The 23,187-nt window shown below is 44.6% G+C and overlaps 1 protein-coding gene across 2 annotated transcripts in view; it reads right to left on the bottom strand.

The window, feature by feature from the left end:
* The window catches only part of LOC135547484 (ephrin type-A receptor 3-like), a 136,069-nt gene extending 116,132 nt beyond the window's left edge, over window positions 1-19,937 (bottom strand). For both annotated transcript variants that reach the window (XM_064976535.1, XM_064976536.1), the window contains exons 1-2: window positions 19,657-19,937; window positions 880-944 (exon numbers count right to left, since the gene is read on the bottom strand). In XM_064976535.1, the coding sequence (XP_064832607.1) occupies window positions 880-944; window positions 19,657-19,759 (168 nt within the window). In that variant the 5' untranslated portion in view covers window positions 19,760-19,937. The remainder of the gene's footprint in view (window positions 1-879; window positions 945-19,656) is intronic.
* Between the last annotated feature and the right edge of the window lie 3,250 nt (window positions 19,938-23,187).

The following is a 23,187-nucleotide window of genomic DNA, read 5'->3' as shown; positions in this document are numbered from 1 at the left end:
TGTGAATTTGAAGATGCATTTAGGTATATTTTTTGATAAAATATAGAATTTGGCCTTTACTTTTATAACACATAGAAACGCATTGAATAACACATTCATAAAAAGCAACAAAAAAAAGAGATATAAGAAAGCTCAGGAAATATATACTTTTGGACACATATTTAAACCCTTATTTTTGTTGGCACAAACTACCTCCATACTTTCATTAGTTTGTTAGATTACCTTCAGGCGAGTCCCGTGACACTTGTAGGGGTCATAGAACATGTTGGTGAGTCTCCACTTTCCATAGTGGGATCATATTAGTTTTGGCTCAAAAGGTTCAGACGCTACATACAGAAGTTGGCACATCGGCGTTACTGGCTCCAGACGAGTCCCGTGACTCTTGTAGGTGTCATAGAGTAAAAGGGAGAACACCATTGTGTTCATGAGAATCTATTTATTGGCCAAACCGTTTGGACGTTATAGACGTTTTCGTGAGAAGAACAATGTTCGGGATGTCTCCTGATCTGACAAACACCGCTGTAACTCTGCCAACTTCCACAGTAAACGCGGAAGACCGACATAGGCGGATGCAGTGAATTGAGATGCAGACATGCAAAAAACCTGATGTCTCTCGCTTAAACGGAGATATTTTAACTGGGATGTATTTATTATGTTACTTAGATTGACGCACAGTTGCGTCAAGAGACTCTTAAGGATTGTTAATCCCACTTGACTCATAGGATAACAGAAAATAAGATGTGTTTGTATTGTTTGTTTTGAAATGTCCTAAGCACCATTAAAACACTGAAATCTGATGACAGGACACAATGCTGACAGAGCATAGAATGTGCAGATACTATATGTGTGCAAGCCATGGGACATGTATGTACTACTCACCCCATGTGATGGGTAGGAGATCCATCCCAGCTCCCCCTGGCTGGCTTTGGAGTCCAACAAGTTCACTGTAGAGAGGAGGAGAAAGAAGAAACTGGGATGAGTGTCGGGATGAGTGTCTTATGGGAAAGCAGTTGATTGTGGCAAGCTTGTCTTTGGCACCACTATGTACAGTGGGAATAGAAAGTCACACCCCCTTTCAAAATGTTCACCTTTTGTTGACTTACAGCCTGAAATGAAAACACATCAAATCAGACTTTTCCCGGCCTTTATTTACACACAGTAACCCACAACATCCAAGTGAAAAAAAATATTTAAAAAACTATAAACTATAAATTAATTGCAATTAAAACAGTAAAATCCCCTATTTGGGTATGTGAACACCCCCCTTAGAATTGTAATTGCAAACTTGCTGAGGTATAACCAACCACCTTCCAGATCACAAATCAAGCTAATTGGCTTCCATCTGTAATCAATTATAGTGACTTTGATTAGTTCAGAATTGCACAACTCAACTGCATAGATGTAATGGGTGCGTGTTGGTGGCAGGGAAGTCAGACACAGGAGAGTGAACTTGGTATAAACAGAGCAGTTTAATAAATGCTAAGAAAAACTCTGAAAACCAAATATACAAAAATAATATAAAAGGGTACAAAACCCGTCGCACACCAGAACATGACTTGCACAAAACATACAACAAACAATCACCGACAAGGACACAGGAAACAAGGAAAGGAAACAGAGGGTTAAATACACAACATGTAATTGTTGGGATTGAAACCAGGTGTGAAGGAAGACAAGACAAAACCAATGGAAAATGAAAAATGGATCAGTGATGGGTTGAAGGCCGGTGACGTTGACCACCCGAACAAGGAGAGGGACCAAGTTCGGCAGAAGTCGTGACATTTGTAGTGCAATTCAAAGCAAAGAATAGACTATGGGCGGAAAGGTACTATGAGATACAGTTGTGGAAAGGAGCAAGTCAGATGATGGATATAAAAATATTTCAAAGGCTTTGTCCCTCAGAGCACAGTTACCACCATTATTAAGAAGTGGAAGGCATATGGCACCACCCAGACCCTGCATAGATCAGGCCATCCCTCCAAACTGGATGACCGGGCAAGGAGGAGACTGATCAGAGAGACTACCAAGAAGCCAATTGTGACTTTGAAGGAGCTTCAGGCCTTTATGGCAAAGACTGGTCAATGTGTGGATGTAACCACAATATCACAAGCTGTCCACGAATCTGGACTCTATGGGAGGGTGGCAAGAAAAACACCACTCCTCAAAAAAAGCCACATCAAGTCTCGTTTGAGCTTTGCCAAAAAGCACGTTGTAGATTCCAAGGCCAAGTGGCGAAAGATGTTGTGGTCAGATGAGACCAAAATTGAACTTTTTGGCCTGAACGATATGTCTGGCGAAAACCCAATACTGTCACACCCTGATCTGTTTCACCTGTCCTTGTGATTGTCTCCACCCCCTCCAGGTGTGTGCCACGACTCCCACTAAGGTGGCTCCCCTGCCTGTTCAGGCGGCGCTCGGCGGTCTACTAGCCGCCACCGATCCCTTTTTCATTTTCTGTTCGTTTGGTCTTATTGGTTGCACCTGTCTCTTGTTTGTTTCTTGATGTATGTCTATTTAAGCCTGTTAGGGAAGCCTATGTTTGTGCAGGATTGTTCCTCTGTTAGTTTGTGGATGTGCATTTGATTTTATTTTCTCCAGACTGTTTGGGTCCTGTGTTTGGGTCCTGTGTTTGGGTCCTGTGTTTGGGTCCTGTGTTTGGGTCCTGTGTTTGGGTCCTGTGTTTGGGTCCTGTGTTTGGGTCCTGTGTTTGGGTCCTGTGTTTGGGTCCTGTGTTTGGGTCCTGTGTTTGGGTCCTGTGTTTGGTGTATTTATCCTGTGTTTGGGTCCTGTGTTTGGGTCCTGTGTTTGGGTCCTGTGTTTGGGTCCTGTGTTTGGGTCCTGTGTTTGGGTCCTGTGTTTGGGTATTTATCCCTGTGTTTCCTGTCTCTCTGTACCTGTGTTTGCCAGGACCTGTGTTTGGGTCCCTGTGTGTTTGGGTCCTGTGTTTGGGTGTTTCCTGTCTCTCTGGTCCCTGTGTTTCCTGTCTCTCTGTAGTGTATTTATCCCTGTGTGTTTTGGAGTGACCCTGTTTTCCTGTCTCTCTGTAATAAAATCCCTGTGTTTCCTGTCTCTGTCCGTGTAATCCCTCTGTCTCTCTGTGCCAGTGTACTTATCCCTGTGTTTCCTGTATCTCTGTGCCAGTGTATTTATCCCTGTGTTTCCTGTCTCTCTGTACCAGTGTATTTATCCCTGTGTTTCCTGTCTCTCTGTGCCAGTGTATTTATCCCTGTGTTTCCTGTCTCTCTGTACCAGTGTATTTATCCCTGTGTTTCCTGTCTCTCTGTGCCAGTGTATTTATCCCTGTGTTTCCTGTCTCTCTGTGCCAGTGTATTTATCCCTGTGTTTCCTGTCTCTCTGTGCCATCTATTTATCCCTGTGTTTCCTGTCTCTCTGTACCAGTGTATTTATCCCTGTGTTTCCTGTCTCTCTGTACCAGTGTATTTATCCCTGTGTTTCCTGTCTCTCTGTGTCAGTGTATTTATCCCTGTGTTTCCTGTCTCTCTGTGCCAGTATTTATCCCTGTGTTTTCTGTCTCTCTGCCTTGTGCCCTTATGAATACATCTTTCCACCCAAAGAACACCATCCCTACAGTAAAGAACACCATGTCTACAGTAAAGAACACCATGCCTACACTAAAGAACACCTTGCCTACAGTAAAGAACACCATGTACATTATAGAACACCATGTCTACAGTAAAGAACACCATGTCTACAGTAAAGAACACCATGTCTACAGTAAAGGACCATGTACAGTAAAGAACACCATGACAGTAAAGAACACCATGTCTACAGTACCATGTCTACAGTAAAGAACACCATGTGGAACACCATGCCTATAAAGAACACCATGCCTAGTAAAGAACACCATGTCTACAGAACACCATGTTGGACCATGTAGTAAAGAACACCATGTCTACAGTAAAGAACACCATGGGTAAAGAACACCATCCCTACAGTAAAGAACACCATGTCTACAGAAGAACCCCATGCCTACAGTAAAGAACACCATGTCTACAGTAAAGAACACCATACCTACATTAAAGAACACCATGCCTACAGTAAAGAACACCATGTCTACAGTAATGAACACCATGCCTACAGTAAAGAACACCATGCCTACAGTAAAGAACACAATGTGTAAAGAACACCATGTATAAAGAACACCATGCCTACAGTAAAGAACACCATGTCTACAGGGTGGAGTATAGTAAAGAGTACAGTAAAGAACACCATGCCTGGAGTATAGTAAAGAACACCATGACAGTAAAGCATGGGGTGGTGTATAGAGGGACTGGAGCACTTGTCAGGATAGAAGGGGAAATGTATAGACAGATTCTTGAGGAAAACCTACTCTCTGCCAGGGTGGGGAAGATGGATCACATGACAATGGCCCAAAGCACCCCGCCAAAGCAACAGTACAGTGGCTGAAGGACAAAAGGTGAATGTCCTTGGTGTATAGAGCCCCACAAGTAAATCCCAGGAGTGGGAATGACTTGAAGTATACATGGCAATTTGACTGAGCTTGAACAATTCTGCAAGGAAGAATGGGCAAATATACAGGGTGGAAAGTTAGTAGAGATGTATTCAAAGAGACTCATGGATGAATTCAAGAAAGGTGGTTCCACCAAGTATAACAGGGTGTTCACTTATCCAAATAGGCCATTTTATTGTTTTCAATTAAATACCTTTTCAGAGATTTTTGGAGAAAAACATTTGCTTGGATGTTGTGGGTTATAGTGTAAATAAAGGCCGGGAAAATTCTGATTTGATGTGTTTTCATTTCAGGCTGGAGTATAAAAGAGAACATTTTGAAACAGGGTGGAGTATAGAATATCTATCCTTCTGATGTCTAGTCAGTCCACTCATACAGGGTGGATAGTATTTAGAACAATCCTCAGGACCCTTAGAACAGGGTTACCCTCTGAGCACTGGAGACAGCCTAGGGGATCCAAGAGGAGAGTACAGGGTGGAGTATGCTAGAGCTGTGTGAACCTCCTTTGAGACTGATAACCACAGGGGTGGAGTATAGAGAGAGAAAAGTAATAATACATAATTATAAAATAAATAATAAATACACAATGGTGGAGTATATACACAGGGTACCAGTAGAGTCCATGTGTTGGGTACGGTTCTGTCAGTCTCTATGGGTGGAGTTCCCAATAGAGAGAGAGTACAGGGTGGAGTATAGAGAGAGAGTACAGGGTGGAGTATAGAGAGAGTACAGGGTGGAGTATAGAGAGAGAGTACAGGGTGGAGTATAGAGAGAGAGTACAGGGTGGAGTATAGAGAGAGAGTACAGGGTGGAGTATAGAGAGAGTACAGGGTGGAGTATAGAGAGAGAGTACAGGGTGGAGTATAGAGAGAGAGTACAGGGTGGAGTATAGAGAGAGTACAGGGTGGAGTATAGAGAAAGTACAGGGTGGAGTATAGAGAGAGTACAGGGTGGAGTATAGAGAGAGTACAGGGTGGAGTATAGAGAGAGTACAGGGTGGAGTATAGATATAGTACAGGGTGGAGTATAGAGAGAGAGTACAGGGTGGAGTATAGAGAGAGAGTACAGGGTGGAGTATAGAAGGGAGTACAGGGTGGAGTATAGAGAGGGAGTTCCGGTGGAGTATAGAGAGAGTAGTAGGGTGGAGTATAGAGAGAGAACAGGGTGGAGTATAGAGAGAGAGTTCAGGGTGGAGTATAGAGAGAGAGTACAGGGTGGAGTATAGAGAGAGGAGTACAGGGTGGAGTATAGCGAGAGAATACAGGGTGGAGTATAGAGAGAGAGTACAGGGTGGAGTATAGAGAGAGAGTACAGGGTGGAGTATAGAGAGAGAGTACAGGGTGGAGTATAGAGAGAGAGTACAGGGTGGAGTATAGAGAGAGAGTACAGGGTGGAGTATAGAGAGAGAGTAGAGGGTGGAGTATAGAGAGAGAGTTCAGGGTGGAGTGTAGAGAGAGAGTACAGGGTGGAGTATAGGGAGAGAGTACAGGGTGGAGTATAGAGAGACTACAGGGTGGTGTATAGAGAGAGAGATCAGGGTGGAGTATAGAGAGAGTACAGGGTGGAGTATAGAGAGAGAGTTCAGGGTGGTGTATAGAGAGAGAGTAGAGGGTGGAGTATAGAGAGAGTACAGGGTGGAGTATAGAGAGATAGTACAGGGTGGAGAATAGAGAGAGTACAGGGTGGAGTATAGAGATAGTACAGGGTGGAGTATAGAGAGAGAGTACAGGGTGGAGTATAGATAGAGAGTACAGGGTGGAGTATAGAGAGAGGAGTACAGGGTGGAGTATAGAGAGGGAGTTCAGGGTGGAGTATAGAGAGAGTACAGGGTGGAGTATAGAGAGAGAGTACAGGGTGGAGTATAGAGAGAGTACAGGGTGGTGTATAGAGAGAGAGTACAGGGTGGAGTATAGAGAGAGAGTACAGGGTGGAGTATAGAGAGAGAGTACAGGGTGGAGTATAGAGAGAGTACAGGGTGGAGTATAGCGAGAGAGTACAGGGTGGAGTATAGATATAGTACAGGGTGGAGTATAGAGAGAGAGTACAGGATGGAGTATAGAGAGAGAGTTCAGGGTGGAGGGTGGGTGGAGTATAGAGAGGGAGTTCAGGGTGGAGTATAGAGAGAGAGTACAGGGTGGAGTATAGAGAGAGAGTACAGGGTGGAGTATAGAGAGAGAGTACAGGGTGGAGTATATAGAGAGAGTACAGGGTGGAGTATAGAGAGAGTTCAGGGTGGAGTATAGAGAGAGAGTACAGGGTGGAGTATAGAGAGGGAGTTCAGGGTGGAGAGTACAGGGTGGAGTATAGAGAGAGTACAAGGTGGAGTATAGAGAGTGGAGTATAGAGAGGAGTAGTATAGAGGTGGTTCCGGGTGGAGTATAGAGAGAGAGTACAGGGTGGAGTATAGAGAGAGAGTACAGGGTGGAGTATAGAGAGAGAGTTCAGGGTGGAGTGTAGAGAGAGAGTACAGGGTGGAGTATAGAGAGAGTACAGGGTGGAGTATAGAGAGAGACTACAGGGTGGTGTATAGAGAGAGAGATCAGGGTGGAGTATAGAGAGAGTACAGGGTGGAGTATAGAGAGAGAGTTCAGGGTGGTGTATAGAGAGAGTAGGGTGGTGGAGTATAGAGAGAGTACAGGGTGGAGTATAGAGAGATAGTACAGGGTGGAGTATAGAGAGAGTACAGAGTATAGATATAGTACAGGGTGGAGTATAGAGAGAGAGTACAGGATGGAGTATAGAGAGAGAGTTCAGGGTGGAGTATAGAGAGGGAGTACAGGGTGGAGTATAGAGAGAGAGTTCCGGGTGGAGTATAGGGTGGTGTATAGAGAGAGAGTACAGGGTGGAGTATAGAGAGAGTACAGGGTGGAGTATAGAGAGAGAGTACAGGGTGGAGTATAGAGAGAGTACAGGGTGGAGTATAGAGAGAGAGTACAGGGTGGAGTATAGAGAGAGTACAGGGTGGAGTATAGAGAGAGAGTATAGGGTGGAGTATAGAGAGAGAGTACAGGGTGGAGTATAGAGAGAGAGTACAGGGTGGAGTATAGAGAGAGTACAGGGTGGAGTATAGAGAGAGAGTACAGGGTGGAGTATAGAGAGAGTACAGGGTGGAGTATAGAGAGAGTACAGGGTGGAGTATAGAGAGAGAGTACAGGGTGGAGTATAGAGAGAGAGTACAGGGTGGAGGAGTATAGGGTGGAGTATAGAGAGAGAGTACAGGGTGGAGTATAGAGAGAGAGTACAGGGTGGAGTATAGAGAGAGTACAGGGGAGTATAGAGAGAGGAGAGAGAGAGATATGGAGTATAGAGAGAGTACAGGGTGGAGTATAGAGAGAGTACAGGGTGGTGTATAGAGAGAGTAGAGGGTGGAGTATAGAGAGAGTACAGGGTGGAGTATAGAGAGATAGTACAGGGTGGAGTATAGAGAGAGAGTACAGGGTGGAGTATAGAGAGATAGTACAGGGTGGAGTATAGATAGAGAGTACAGGGTGGAGTATAGAGAGAGAGTACAGGGTGGAGTATAGAGAGAGAGTACAGGGTGGAGTATAGAGAGTACAGGGTGAGTATAGAGAGAGAGTACAGGGTGGAGTATAGAGAGAGTACAGGGTGGAGTATAGAGAGAGAGTACAGGGTGGAGTATAGAAAGAGTACAGGGTGGAGTATAGAGAGAGAGTACAGGGTGGAGTATAGAGAGAGTACAGGGTGGAGTATAGAGAGAGAGTACAGGGTGGAGTATAGAGAGAGTACAGGGTGGAGTATAGAGAGAGAGTAGGGTGGAGTATAGAGAGAGAGTACAGGGTGGAGTATAGAGAGAGAGTACAGGGTGGAGTATAGAGAGAGTACAGGGTGGAGTATAGAGAGAGTTCAGGGTGGTATAGAGAGTATGGAGTATAGAGAGAGTACAGGGTGGAGTATAGAGGGTACAGGGTGGAGTATAGAGAGAGTACAGGGTGGAGTATAGAGAGATAGTACAGGGTGGAGTATAGAGAGAGAGTACAGGGTGGAGTATAGAGAGAGAGTACAGGGTGGAGTATAGAGAGAGAGTACAGGGTGGAGTATAGATAGAGTACAGGGTGGAGTATAGAGAGAGAGTACAGGGTGGAGTATAGAGAGAGTACAGGGTGGAGTATAGAGAGAGAGTACAGGGTGGAGTATAGAGAAGAGTACAGGGTGGAGTATAGAGAGAGAGTTCAGGGTGGAGTATAGAGAGAGAATACAGGGTGGAGTATAGGAGAGAATACAGGGTGGAGTATAGAGAGAGAGGGGTGGAGTATAGAGGAGTGGGTGGAGTATAGAGAGAGAGTACAGGGTGGAGTATAGAGAGAGTACAGGGTGGAGTATAGAGAGAGAGTACAGGGTGGAGTATAGAGAGAGAGTACAGGGTGGAGTATAGAGAGAGTACAGGGTGGAGTATAGAGAGACAGGGTGGAGAATAGAGAGAGAGTACAGGGTGGAGTATAGAGAGAGAGTTCAGGGTGGAGTGTAGGGTACAGGGTGGAGTATAGAGAGAGAGTACAGGGTGGAGTATAGAGAGAGTACAGGGTGGAGTATAGATAGAGAGAGATCAGGGTGGAGTATAGAGAGAGTACAGGGTGGAGTATAGAGAGAGTACAGGGTGGAGTATAGAGAGAGAGTAGAGGGTGGAGGGTGGAGTATAGAGAGAGTACAGGGTGGAGTATAGAGAGAGTACAGGGTGGAGTATAGAGAGAGTACAGGGTGGAGTATAGAGAGAGAGTACAGGGTGGAGTATAGAGAGAGAGTAGGGGTGGAGTATAGAGAGAGTACAGGGTGGAGTATAGAGAGAGTACAGGGTGGAGTATAGAGAGAGAGTACAGGGTGGAGTATAGAGAGAGTACAGGGTGGAGTATAGAGTATGGAGTATAGAGAGAGTACAGGGTGGAGTATAGAGAGAGTACAGGGTGGAGTATAGAGAGAGTACAGGGTGGAGTATAGAGAGAGTACAGGGTGGAGTATAGAGAGAGAGTACAGGGTGGAGTATAGAGAGAGAGTACAGGGTGGAGTATAGAGAGAGAGTATAGGGTGGAGTATAGAGAGAGTACAGGGTGGAGTATAGAGAGAGAGTACAGGGTGGAGTATAGGAGTATATAGAGAGAGTACAGGGTGGAGTATAGAGAGAGTACAGGGTGGAGTATAGAGAGAGTACAGGGTGGAGTATAGAGATTTTACAGGGTGGAGAGAGAGAGAGTAGGGTGGAGTATAGAGAGAGAGTACAGGGTGGAGTATAGATATAGTATAGTAGAGAGAGAGTACAGGGTGGAGTATAGAGAGAGTACAGGGTGGAGTATAGAGAGAGTACAGGGTGGAGTATAGAGAGAGAGTACAGGGTGGAGTATAGAGAGAGTACAGGGTGGAGTATAGAGAGTGGGGTGGAGTATAGAGAGAGAGTACAGGGTGGAGTATAGAGAGAGTAGAGGGTGGAGTATAGAGAGGTGTTCAGGGTGGAGTATAGAGAGAGAGTACAGGGTGGAGTATAGAGAGAGAGTACAGGGTGGAGTATAGAGAGAGAGTACAGTGGTGTATAGAGAGAGTACAGGGTGGAGTATAGAGAGAGTACAGGGTGGAGTATAGAGAGAGTACAGGGTGGAGTATAGAGAGAGTACAGGGTGGAGTATAGAGAGAGTATGGAGTATAGAGAGAGTACAGGGTGGAGTATAGAGAGAGTAGTGGAGTATAGAGGGTGGAGTATAGAGAGAGAGTACAGGGTGGAGTATAGAGAGAGAGTACAGGGTGGAGTATAGAGAGAGAGTACAGGGTGGAGTATAGAGAGAGTACAGGGTGGAGTATAGAGAGAGAGTACAGGGTGGAGTATAGAGAGAGAGTACAGGGTGGAGTATAGAGAGAGTACAGGGTGGAGTATAGAGAGAGTACAGGGTGGAGTATAGAGAGAGTACAGGGTGGAGTATAGAGAGAGTACAGGGTGGAGTATAGAGACAGTACAGGGTGGAGTATATAGGGTGGAGTATAGAGAGAGTACAGGGTGGAGTATAGAGAGAGTACAGGGTGGAGTATAGAGAGAGTAGAGGGTGGAGTATAGAGAGAGTACAGGGTGGAGTATAGAGAGAGTAGAGGGTGGAGTATATAGAGAGTACAGGGTGGAGTATAGAGAGAGTACAGGGTGGAGTATAGAGAGAGAGTACAGGGTGGAGTATAGAGAGAGTACAGGGTGGAGTATAGAGAGAGAGTACAGGGTGGAGTATAGAGAGTACAGTGTGGAGTATAGAGAGGGGGTGGAGTATAGAGAGAGAGTACAGGGTGGAGTATAGAGAGAGTACAGGGTGGAGTATAGAGAGAGTACAGGGTGGAGTATAGAGAGAGTACAGGGTGGAGTATAGAGAGAGTACAGGGTGGAGTATAGAGAGAGTACAGGGTGGAGTATAGAGAGAGTACAGGGTGGAGTATAGAGAGAGTACAGGGTGGAGTATAGAGAGAGTAGGGTGGAGTATAGAGAGTACAGGGTGGAGTATAGAGAGAGGGTGGAGTATAGAGGGTGGGGTGGAGTATAGAGAGAGTACAGGGTGGAGTATAGAGAGAGAGTACAGGGTGGAGTATAGAGAGAGTACAGGGTGGAGTATAGAGGTGGGTGGAGTATAGAGAGAGTACAGGGTGGAGTATAGAGAGAGTAGGGTGGAGTATAGAGACAGTACAGGGTGGAGTATAGAGAGAGTACAGGGTGGAGTATAGAGAGAGTAGAGGGTGGAGTATAGAGAGAGTAGAGGGTGGAGTATAGAGAGAGTAGAGGGTGGAGTATAGAGAGAGTAGAGGGTGGAGTATAGAGAGAGTAGGGTGGAGTATAGAGAGTACAGGGTGGAGTATAGAGAGAGAGTACAGGGTGGAGTATAGAGAGAGTAGAGGGTGGAGTATATAGAGAGTAGAGGGTGGAGTATAGAGAGAGAGTACAGGGTGGAGTATAGAGAGAGTACAGGGTGGAGTATAGAGAGAGGGTACAGGGTGGAGTATAGAGAGAGTACAGGGTGGAGTATAGAGAGAGTAGAGGGTGGAGTATAGATAGAGACTAGAGGGTGGAGTATAGAGAGAGAGTACAGGGTGGAGTATAGAGAGAGAGTACGGGTGGAGTGGAGTATATAGAGAGAGTAGAGGGTGGAGTATAGAGAGAGAGTAGAGGGTGGAATTTATAGATAGAGTACAGGGTGGAGTATAGAGAGAGAGTACAGTGGAATATAGAGAGATATGGAGTATAGAGAGAGTACAGGGTGGAGTATAGAGAGTACAGGGTGGAGTATAGAGAGAGTACAGGGTGGAGTATAGAGAGAGTACAGGGTGGAGTATAGAGAGAGTACAGGGTGGAGTATAGAGAGAGTACAGGGTGGAGTATAGATAGAGTACAGGGTGGAGTATAGAGAGAGTACAGGGTGGAGTATAGAGAGAGTACAGGGTGGAGTATAGATAGAGTACAGGGTGGAGTATAGAGAGAGTACAAGGTGGAGTATAGAGAGTGTACAGGGTGGAGTATAGAGAGAGTACAGGGTGGAGTATAGAGAGAGTACAGGGTGGAGTATAGAGAGAGAGTACAGGGTGGAGTATAGAGAGAGTACAGGGTGGAGTATAGATAGGGGAGAGGAAAATAAATACTATTAGCTGAAACCCACAAAATTGAGGCTCACCTGAGTTCTAGCCAAGCAGCTGGCGGTCAGGGCACAGGGACGCACGCACACACCCACATGCACACACACACATGCACACACACAAATGCACACACACACACACAAACACACGCACACACACACACGCACACACACATTCAGAAGACAGACTCCTATTAGAGCTAATAAAGCTATCTGCTCCTGTCAGATTATAGCAGTGCAGCATCTAGCTTCATTGGTTCCAATTTACATTTCTCAAAGAGCCAGACCCCGTCTCAAATTGAGCCAAGCGTGGGGAATATGAGAGCAGAAAATGAGATGGCTCTATCTGACGCTGTTTCTCCAGCTGCAAGGGCCGGAAATCTCCACCAAAATCCCACGCACTAACACACACACGTGTACATGCACGTGAAGGTCCACATGCACACACTCATTACACAAAGACGCACAAACGAATGCAAGAACACTCACACAAAACGCTCACACACTCTCGCGTCAGTGTGTCTGCCCAGTTAGTCAACCTCAGAGTCTCAGAACGCAGGGCTCTTTGCGGTAACTAACAGTAAGGAACGGTATTAAGAGCAGTCTGAGTTGGCTACTGCTGGTCTCTGGTCTCTGGTCTCTGGTCTCTGGTCTCTGGTCTCTGGTCTCTGGTCTCTCTGGTCTCTCTGGTCTCTGGTCTCTGGTCTCTGGTCTCTGGTCTCTGGTCTCTGGTCTCTGGTCTCTGGTCTGGGAACAACCCACATGGAGGCAGCCAGGTGAATCAGAGACAGGCAGTAGACCCACAGGCCCAACATGTCCATCTGAATGAGTGTTTATTGAAGATTTCAGCTCAGCAGTAAGTTGTACACCGAGGTGTAGGCAGACAGGCTGGGCAGTGGGCACAGTGTCTGCAGAAACACATCAAAATGATATAGGAATCTTCTAGTCTACTCAGGTCAGCACAGAATATGTATAGGCTCTCTGGAATCTGGAGCCCACCTGTTGTGACTGCAGGTTGTGTGTGTGTTAGCGTCTGCGGTGGTCTGTGACTGCAGGTTGTGTGTGTGTTAGCTTCTGTGGTGGTCTGTGACTGCAGGTTGTGTAGGGCTGCAGTAGTCTGTGACTGCAGGTTGTGTGTGTGTTAGCGTCTGCGGTGGTCTGTGACTGCAGGTTGTGTAGGGCTGCAGTTGTCTGTGACTGCAGGTTGTGTAGGGCTGCAGTTGTCTGTGACTGCAGGTTGTGTAGGGCTGCAGTTGTCTGTGACTGCAGGTTGTGTGCAGGGCTGCAGTTGTCTGTGACTGCAGGTTGTGTAGGGCTGCAGTAGTCTGTGACTGCAGGTTGTGTAGGGCTGCAGTAGTCTGTGACTGCAGGTTGTGTAGGGCTGCAGTAGTCTGTGACTGCAGGTTGTGTAGGGCTGCAGTAGTCTGTGACTGCAGGTTGTGTAGGGCTGCAGTAGTCTGTGACTGCAGGTTGTGTAGGGCTGCAGTAGTCTGTGACTGCAGGTTGTGTAGGGCTGCAGTAGTCTGTGACTGCAGGTTGTGTAGGGCTGCAGTAGTCTGTGACTGCAGGTTGTGTGGTAGGTGCAGGTTGCTGCAGTTGTCTGTGACTGCAGGTTGTGTAGGGCTGCAGTAGTCTGTGACTGCAGGTTGTGTAGGGCTGCAGTAGTCTGTGACTGCAGGTTGTGTAGTGCTGCAGTAGTCTGTGACTGCAGGTTGTGTAGGGCTGCAGTTGTCTGTGACTGCAGGTTGTGTAGGGCTGCAGTTGTCTGTGACTGCAGGTTGTGTAGGGCTGCAGTAGTCTGTGACTGCAGGTTGTGTAGGGCTGCAGTAGTCTGTGACTGCAGGTTGTGTAGGGCTGCAGTAGTCTGTCTGCAGGTTGTGTAGGGCTGCAGTAGTCTGTGACTGCAGGTTGTGTAGGGCTGCAGTAGTCTGTGACTGCAGGTTGTGGGCTGCAGTTGTCTGTGACTGCAGGGCTGCAGGTTGTCTGTCTGTGACTGCAGGTTGTGTAGGGCTGCAGTAGTCTGTGACTGCAGGTTGTGTAGGGCTGCAGTGGTCTGTGACTGCAGGTTGTGTAGGGCTGCAGTAGTCTGTGACTGCAGGTTGTGTAGGGCTGCAGTAGTCTGTCTGCAGCCAGGCATGTCTGCAGGTTGTGACTGTGTGTTCAGGGTGAAGTGTTCTCCTCCCATCATGAATTATTCAAACTGAGTGTGGCTGTGTCTGATGCTGCTGCTGGTTCCCCTCTCACAGCTCATACTTGCATGTAAACACTCTCTCTCTCACTCTCACTCTCTCTCTCTCTCTCTCATTCTCTCTCTCTCTCTCTAATACTCTCTCTAATACTGATTTATTGTGAGATATTAGATAACAGCACTCTTCACACTGCTTCCTACAGGCCTCCCACACAAACACAACTCACACACACAAACACACAGAGAGCACTATTTTTAAAGTGGGAACATGTGTAAGCGCACCCCCCCCCCCCAGGTGCCATCGCTCACAAACCTGCTCCTCCCAGCGGGTTACTGCTCTAGCCTCCCTGGGCAAGGCCTCCTGCCACCGGCTAAAAATACCGACGCCCGGGCAGGGAGAGAAACCATACCAAGCACCACGCATACAGACTCACTACTGTCGCCTATATTCACACACGTACACATACAGAGCCATTCTCTCATTTTATGCTGCGCACTCACTCAAAGACACATTTACACTGAGAAAATACACTGATCCGTTTGGTGCAAGAATCGCTCCGAATCAGCCAATACAATATCTGAATATGACATAACTTCATGCCAAATTATCCCCCCTAAAACGAACAGTCCTAAAAGAGGCCATATCAGCCTACTTTCTCCGTTAGCCTCCTCCTGCGGTATATTAAGCGCAATACGGAACACAGTATAGTAGCTCACCAAAGTTTGTCCAGGATTTACATAAGCACTGCTGAATTGCAGAAAAGGGTATTTGTTTCTGTAAACATGGGTGTGTAGCAATATAGGCAGTCTGTAATGACTAAAAGCATGTGGGCCAATATGCATTTGATCAAAGTCATATTGAAACCATGATCATAATATGGATATGGTGATACAATTCTGGATTGGCCTATACTGAATTGTTTTCTCTGAACAGCATATAATTCAACTCGAATTATGCGTATATTCTATGGTATGGTACATTTCACAAATCGTTTTCTTTATTTTGATGTATTTTATATTTTCTATAAAAACAACCATTAACCTATGGAAAGTGGGAATAAATCACATCACCAAGTTTTGGTACATCACAGAATAATCTGACCAAGCAGTCGGCCTCCGTTTTAGAACACATTCAACAATCAATCATTCATAGGCTATGGCTTGTAAAATAGTACAATGTGCTTCTAAAACGTTACCAATATATTTATCAGAAAAAAATATACATGTTTCATGGGGTCGGTTCAAATTGGTTTTAAGTGCAATGAGAAGATCTCACAAGGTCCTGAAGAAAAAACAATACCCTCATACAGGAACAGTTGGCCATAACGAGGAGGGAAAACTAGAGCATGGCTCAACTTTCCCGGTGTTGCAAAAGGCCTCAGTTAATTCAAACGAAACAATCAAATAAATACAAAAATACGTATATACAGGCCAAAGTAAATAAATAAATTAACATTTGTAGGCCTGATAGGCAAACTTCGGATCCCTAAAATCTTCATTTTAACATGAAAATGCCGGTCATGCGTAATGCGAAGCATGTGCGTGTATGTTGAAATTGTACCTCGTCGAAGTTGTTGAAAACGTTTTTCTTTCACCATAAATAAACACAAGAGGAGCTAGAAGTTAGCAATAAGAATAAAACATATATTTAGGCTAATTATAAAGAGTATTGTCATCATCAGAATCATTAGGCCTATAATTAATGATAATGATGAATAACCTGTGTAATTATCGTTATTATAATTACCATGATTAACCTCTACATTCTGAGAACCATTAAAGGTGACATAGAATCGTAGTCTTCCTGAAATAGGCTAGTTTTAAACGTCTAAAACTTCCACGTTTTCCTTGCCCTTACTCTTTAACTTATCACAAAACACACACACATGGTCAAGTTGTCCTAAATACGCCTATATCACAGTGTATTATTTTAGAGTATGGGTTTTATATAATGCGGCCCATGCGAGTCGTGGTTCCGCTCGAAGCCCCAAAGTAGGGCGTTACGGGTTGAAGAGTGGTTGGACTGCATTACTACTGTAGTTGATTTACGACTTTCTTTGCTCTGAAATGATAGATTATATGATATCTGGCAACAAAACGCAGTGGATATTTCCAAAAGGACGTTAAAGGATGTCCTAAAAAGAGTAAGAGTAACCACAACAGAATCTGCATGTGGTCACGCTGTCCAACAGACAGAGGAAACTTACATTTTTTATAAATAACACATTTTGCCTAAATAACAGCATTCTAACACGTAGGCTACGTGCAGAGTTATCAACCCTAGATGGGCCTGGTCTATAGTCTAGGCCCATAGTTTATTTTCGGTTCACTTTAAAATGATATGGTCAATTTATAAATAAGGTTAATTGTCGTTGTCAATATGTAAACATTTTCTTCACAGATATGTAGCCTATCAAATACATATTTTCCTGAAAATATAGATGCATAGACCTAACCTACATTTTTCGGGCAAGGCAATAACCTAGGCCTACTAAAATAAGCGAAACTTTTATAGCCATGTCCCCATTTTTAGTTCTGCACTCTTAAACGCAAATAAACCGATATGATAGTTCCACGTTGTTTCAATGTTGAAATAAACGTAGAGAATTCGGATTTGTGCTAAACATTTGATTTATGAGAGGGACTTTAGTAGCCTGTGAAAGGGAGGGGGTTTCTGACTTGACCGGGCCATGATGACACGGTGCATCTAGCACAAAAACAGTATTAAACAAGGGAGACAATTCCTCTCTCCTCTCCTCTGCAGAGCATGAGCTTTCTGTTTCTGATAGAAGGGTTTTTAATATTTCTATTATTACAGATGGGATATGCAAGAGCTCGTGAGGCTTCACGGTGAGAACGGCTCGACACTGACACTCCCTGGCAGACAGACAGGGTGTTGCGGACAGCCATCATTAGGTGCACACCATAGCAGACGTCATAAATAATAAGTAATAGGCTTATCACCGAGTAGACCTATACCCTGTAATTGTCCTCGGGTTGAGTGGAGGCTACAACAATATTTCCTGAACACAAATTGTACATATCAACTAGGCCTACAAATCGACTAAATTGCATCTCCATAGCTTACATTAGCACCATACCAGACACAGACCGAACTTCATGAACAACACATCAGTTCATAAACAGCCTAAATAGGCCGAAACAATAATTAAGCTAACATAAAAAATGGAATGACTAGGCCTATATTTGACTTCAATACTGTAGGCTATGTCGAGGACTGGCCCGAGCTGTCTGAAATCGAGCTGTGTGGGCTCCTGGAAATAGTGAGGTGAATAAAAGTACGAAACAGTAAAAGCAGAAGTCGATAGGCTATTCACGTGCTGTTTCATCGAAAATATCAAAGATGAAATCATCTCAAAATATCTAAAGTTTCTGAAAACAAAAGACATTAGCCAGATTAATGCCAGAGACCCTTGCATTTAATTAGCCAATATATCAAATAGAAAAACAAAAGTCACTTCATAATCTCCAAGTTTGGTTTATTAACCGGTGATAGACTGACGGCCTGTGAGTTGGACAATAATATAAAGAAGATGGGAAGAGGCGGCAGGCGCGTGCAGTATAGTGTACATGCATGGAGCGAGGACTAACCGCTTTGTAGAAATAATAACTCCTTCCCAGTATAATACATTATAATACATTGACCATGTTAAATAGCTCTGATATGGGTTGAAATCTAGGCGAACGTATTACCCAAAGACAGAAGTTGTTTTATGTGGCCTAAACTTTGACCACTCACGGCGCATGGCCCATAGGCCTAATCTGACATTTGAGCAGTATTCGTTGTTCATTTTGATGCCATATATTCGCAAGCCATTTTTTATAGGCCTATTCAAGCGTTGTGCTTCCCTACAAGAAGAACGCAAACGTGATGCTGGTCGCCCATGAAAGCTGTATAGGCGTACATGATGTACTGCCACGTTGTTGCAACAAAGAATACGCCGGGAAATGCAGTCTAGTCGCTCGCATGTTAACGGTTGTTCAATGTCTTCAACTATTCACTTCAACTGTATATAGGAATATGCCGATATGTTAACAATTTAATTATGTTACAATTCGTAATTTAACATTTTTTTAAATATTATATTACATGTTCTCTACTTTGAATTATTCCCATGTAGTAACAACTCAATTATAGCATGACAATAAATCATTACATTTTACTGAGCTCACCCCTTGATTAGTATTTGGCTCTGTCTGACTATCGACGGTCCATGTAGCCTACATTAATTTCTTAATCAAAGTGCAATTACAGATGAGCCTTGCCCTTTGGAACTATAGGCCAGTCATCTCATCATTTGCGCCTGTGTGTGTGTGTGTGTGTGTGTGTGTGTGTGTGTGTGTGTGTGTGTGTGTGCACGCGCGCGCAAGTGCGAGCGATAATAAACAACCTATCGAGATTGGCCTATTTAAGAAAAAGTAGTCAATGGGTTAATCAATGGAAATATCGAGTGGATGATTCCTTGCGTTAAGGGATTTATTCTTTAGAGTGTGCGTGTTCCTTCCAGCACGTCTCCATAAAGTGGGCTATATTGATATAATCCAATACACCATCCGTGTGAATGAATACTAATGAATATGAATCGGCTGCATTTTCTAAATCACATCTATTTAGGCTAACGTCTGATCAGCTTGGATAAGAAGCTAAACGGGGGTCCACTGCCTGCCCTGGTCCTTTACTGTGCGATGCAGCGCTTGGACTGCCTGCTTCTACTCCGTATTGTTATGGGACAATAGCCTACATGGACATTTGTGAGTAATAACACCAAACATCAACATCTACACTTTGTCATCTGCGTTTCAAAATGTAGGCTATTATTCTCACTATTTGGAGAAGAACTATGGCATGCCAAACGATACTTCCAACCGAGATGCACGGGAAGCCCGGTGTTAACTGTCCAAAGCTGATTATCGTGATGCCCCCAGCTGATTATCGTGATCCCACCATCCGATTCCAGTTTCCACCGATTTACCATCCGGTCAATAACTCGTAATGAGGGTTTAAAACGCCACACCGAGTCCGTGCATCAATCCTTCTATCGCATTGAAGCTTGGGTCAACACACATCACAGTGGGTTAAACTAATTAAACGGTTATTTACAAATGTGCTAAAATACCGCCATGACAATATTTGGACATTATCGAATGGTCGAACATGACATATCCTGTCCATTCCATCCACAGCATCAGCGCAGTCAGAACCACCTTCCTTCAAATGCATGCCGTCCAGACTGTGAGACGAGCCGCTGCAGCAAGATGTACTATAGCTCTGTCTGTGAGCGAACACTTTTCTTACATGGATCTCACACTCTCGCTTCCTTTATGTCCGGCCCTCTCTCACTTACTCTTACCTTCATTGGACGGGTGGATGATCAGAAGTGCTGAGCGGATAAACGACAAGATGAACAGTAAAATAAAAAGTAGTATTGGTTTCGCGCGCGGGTTGCAATCCATGACGGCAGGCAGTTCAGAGGGCAAGACAGCGCGAGGTACATAACTCCGTGCAGCATTCGCCACTGAAAGATGTGAGCTCGTTCTCCCGTTCACGCACGAGGCTCCTGTTCAACTCGGCTCCAGGGCTGATGTCAACTTTGACACCGGAGAACGAGGAGGAGTCAGCGCTCTGTCTCTCTCTTTCTCTCTCTCATATTCTCTCACACTCTTCACTCTCCCTCTCTCCCTCTCCGCGCTGAACGAAAAGGAGACAGGCTCTAGCGGGAGGCTTCCGTGTTCCGCAGGGTCCTACATATCTAAATTGGTTTGCTATATAAGTGTTTCCCAACTCATCATCAAGGTCTGGTTATATTAATCCGCTGTGTAGTGCTAGAGCACAAACCGAACTCAGCCTCAGGACTGAGTTTTGAAAACCCTGGTTCCGATAAGGAGACGCTCAAGTTCACAGGGTGTCATTTCCCCGACAGATGATCAGTGGAAAACACAAGCCTCCCGCATTCCATCTCCATGCATTAGCCCCAGAAAAACATACAGCCCCATTCTCACACTGGACTGATCCCAATAAATTAAAACAGATTGGCATGTGAATAGTCTGCATTTAAATGATACAAATAGGAAAAGGGATGATTGCATTATTTCATTTATGAGTCAACAGTGTTACCCTAGCCTGGTCCTTGTTCTAGCCCAGAACGAACACATCTGATTTCTCATTCAAGGCCCAGTGCAGTCAAAAACGTGATTTTCCTGTGTTTTATGTACATGCCCACACTATGAGTTTGGAATAAAACTGTGGACAAGTAGTATAATCCCCTTTTAGTGTAAGAGCTGTTTGAAAAATAATGCCTAACGTGTCAGCCTGTTTTGGTGGGAGTTTTGGCATGGCTACATCACCAGGCTGTAAATTAGTTAATATAAACAAAAGAAAGAGAGTTCTAAACCTCTCTGCCAAAAACAGCTAGTTTTCCATTTTCCCTTCCAGACCTGGCAAACTTCTTGCTTGAGAAATTGCTCTTTGCCAAGAAGCCATTTTTGTTTATTTTTGATCATTTGAATTGAAAACAATCACAGTAAGGTACTTCATTGTTACCCAGAAATGATTTGATATTGAGAAAAAATGTCTGCATTGGCCCTTTAAGCCTTAGTTGATCAGTTGATAAAGCAATGGGCAAGAACAGCAATGCACCTTTAGGTCTAGCCCCTCATGCACCCCTATGGGTCTAGCCCCTCATGCACCCCTTTGGGACTAGCCCCTCATGCACACCTTTGGGTCTAGCCCCTCATGCACCCCTTTGGGTCTAGCCCCTCATGCACCCCTTTGGGTCTAGCCCCTCATGCACCCCTTTGGGTATAGCCCCTCACGCATCCCTTTGGGTCTAGCCCCTCACGCACCCCTTTGGGTCTAGCCCCTCACCCACCCCTTTGGGTCTAGCCCCTCATGCACACCTTTGGGTCTAGCCCCTCATGCACCCCATTGGGTCTAGCCCCTCATGCACCCCTTTGGGTCTAGCCCCTCATGCACCCCTTTGGGTCCCCAGGAGGAGCAGGATTGGGAAACCATGAGTTAGAGGGTGGCCTTGTTGTCGTGACGTGGTGTAGCATGTCCTGTCCTGCTGAGGCCCCTGAAACACTCTGCTTCACAATGCCCAGCCCCTTCCTCTGCCTGCAGTGACGTCTCACACACACACCCTGAGAAACCAGCCCAGGACAGCTGCAGGGTGGAGAGAGGGGGAGAGAAGAGTGAGCGAGATACAGAATCACTGCTTCAGAATCAGTATTTGTCAATGCAATATTATTATTATATTATAGTACATTATGTATGTTTTCATCCAAACCAATTTATCTTAATTGATTTTAGCTTAGTAATTAATGGTTCAATAGCACAACAATGTGGAGCAATTTCCCCTCCTGTGAGTATTTCATTTATAACTCTCAAGATGTCTATAAATTCAGTGGTTGGCTCTGGGCAGGGTGTGTGACACAAGGATTTATTGCAGGTTTAAGACATGTCCCCTCTCATCATAAATTACCCTCTACATACATCTCTCTAACTCAAACGTTACACACACTAGGAGATGCATAATGGAAGGAAATGGATATCTATGAATTTCAGGGAACATTAGAAGATGTTTTTATGTACAGGGTTTATGTACATTTACTATTGGAGTTCACTATGGACTATTCTACCCATGTCACTTGTAAATCAGTAAAATAAATCAAAGTTTATTGGTCGTGAACACAGATTTGCAGATGTTATCGCAGGTGTAGAGATATGCTAGCTCCAACAGCGCAGTAATACTTAGCAATAATAATAAAAATAAACAAACAATAGACATATAATCTAGAGTAATAAAGAAATTAAGAAATATCAGAACGAGCAAATAACCTTTAATTATTTTTGAATGTATTTTGTTTTATTATATGGACATACCTGTAGTCAGCATGCCTATTGCACACTCAAAACTTGTGATATATGTGGCATTGTGTTGTGTGACAAAACTGATAATTTTAGAATGGCCTTTTATTGTCACTAGCACAAGGTGTGTAATGATCTTGCTGTTTAATCAGCTTCTTGATATGCCACAACTTTCAGGTGGATGGATTATCTTGGCAAAGGAGAAATGCTCACTAACAGGGATGTAAACAGATTTGTGTACAACATTTCAGAGAAATAAGCTTTTTGTGCATATATAACATTTCTGGGATCTTTTATTTCAGCTCGTGAAACATGGGACCAACACTTTCCATGTTGCTTTTATATTTTTGTTCAGGGTAATGAACATGTTTTCTATTGTAGTTGGACTAGCCAGAGAACGAGAAACAGATATCGTTCCTCTGCTTGGCCTTTCCCCTGGATTACAGTAAACTAAAACGCTTTTATTGTCAATGAGCATCAGTCCATTTGTGAACCCCCTCCAACGGAACAAGGCGACAGCTATAGTGGTATATTGATTCACAGAAGAGAATGTAAGCGCTGATGTGACCTGACGTGCTGCACTGCAGCTCCTAGCGAACAAAACAGATGTGGCTCGTGTGGCCACCCTGTAGAGCACAGCAATAGTACTATTGGTCATTATTACAGGGACTTTGTATTTTAAAGATGGTACTCAATAAGATGTGAGGTGACGATATTCAAGAAGTAGAACATTAGATGTTATTCATACCGGTCAGCACGGGCTCACTTTTATCACTAGTTGTAATAGGAGCACAGAGTTGGACGGTATCAGTTATGAACAGTATTAGTGGTATTAGGAGTAGCCAGAAGGAGAGGCTGGGCCGGTTGCTGTCGGAATTAGTCTATGTCTATGGCTTTCAGAAGGGGATTCTCTGTGACGGGATTGGTCCGGAGCCCAGATAAACCACAGGGACATTCCCACACCATTCTTACTCTCTACACCCAGCCTTGCTGATATATCCTGTCAGATTCCTGA

This window comes from Oncorhynchus masou, chromosome 10, assembly GCF_036934945.1.
Source record: "Oncorhynchus masou masou isolate Uvic2021 chromosome 10, UVic_Omas_1.1, whole genome shotgun sequence".
In the NCBI taxonomy this organism is placed as follows: domain Eukaryota; kingdom Metazoa; phylum Chordata; class Actinopteri; order Salmoniformes; family Salmonidae; genus Oncorhynchus; species Oncorhynchus masou.
Note: the sequence above shows the minus strand (reverse complement) of the source record. Positions and strands in the feature narration are given on the sequence as shown.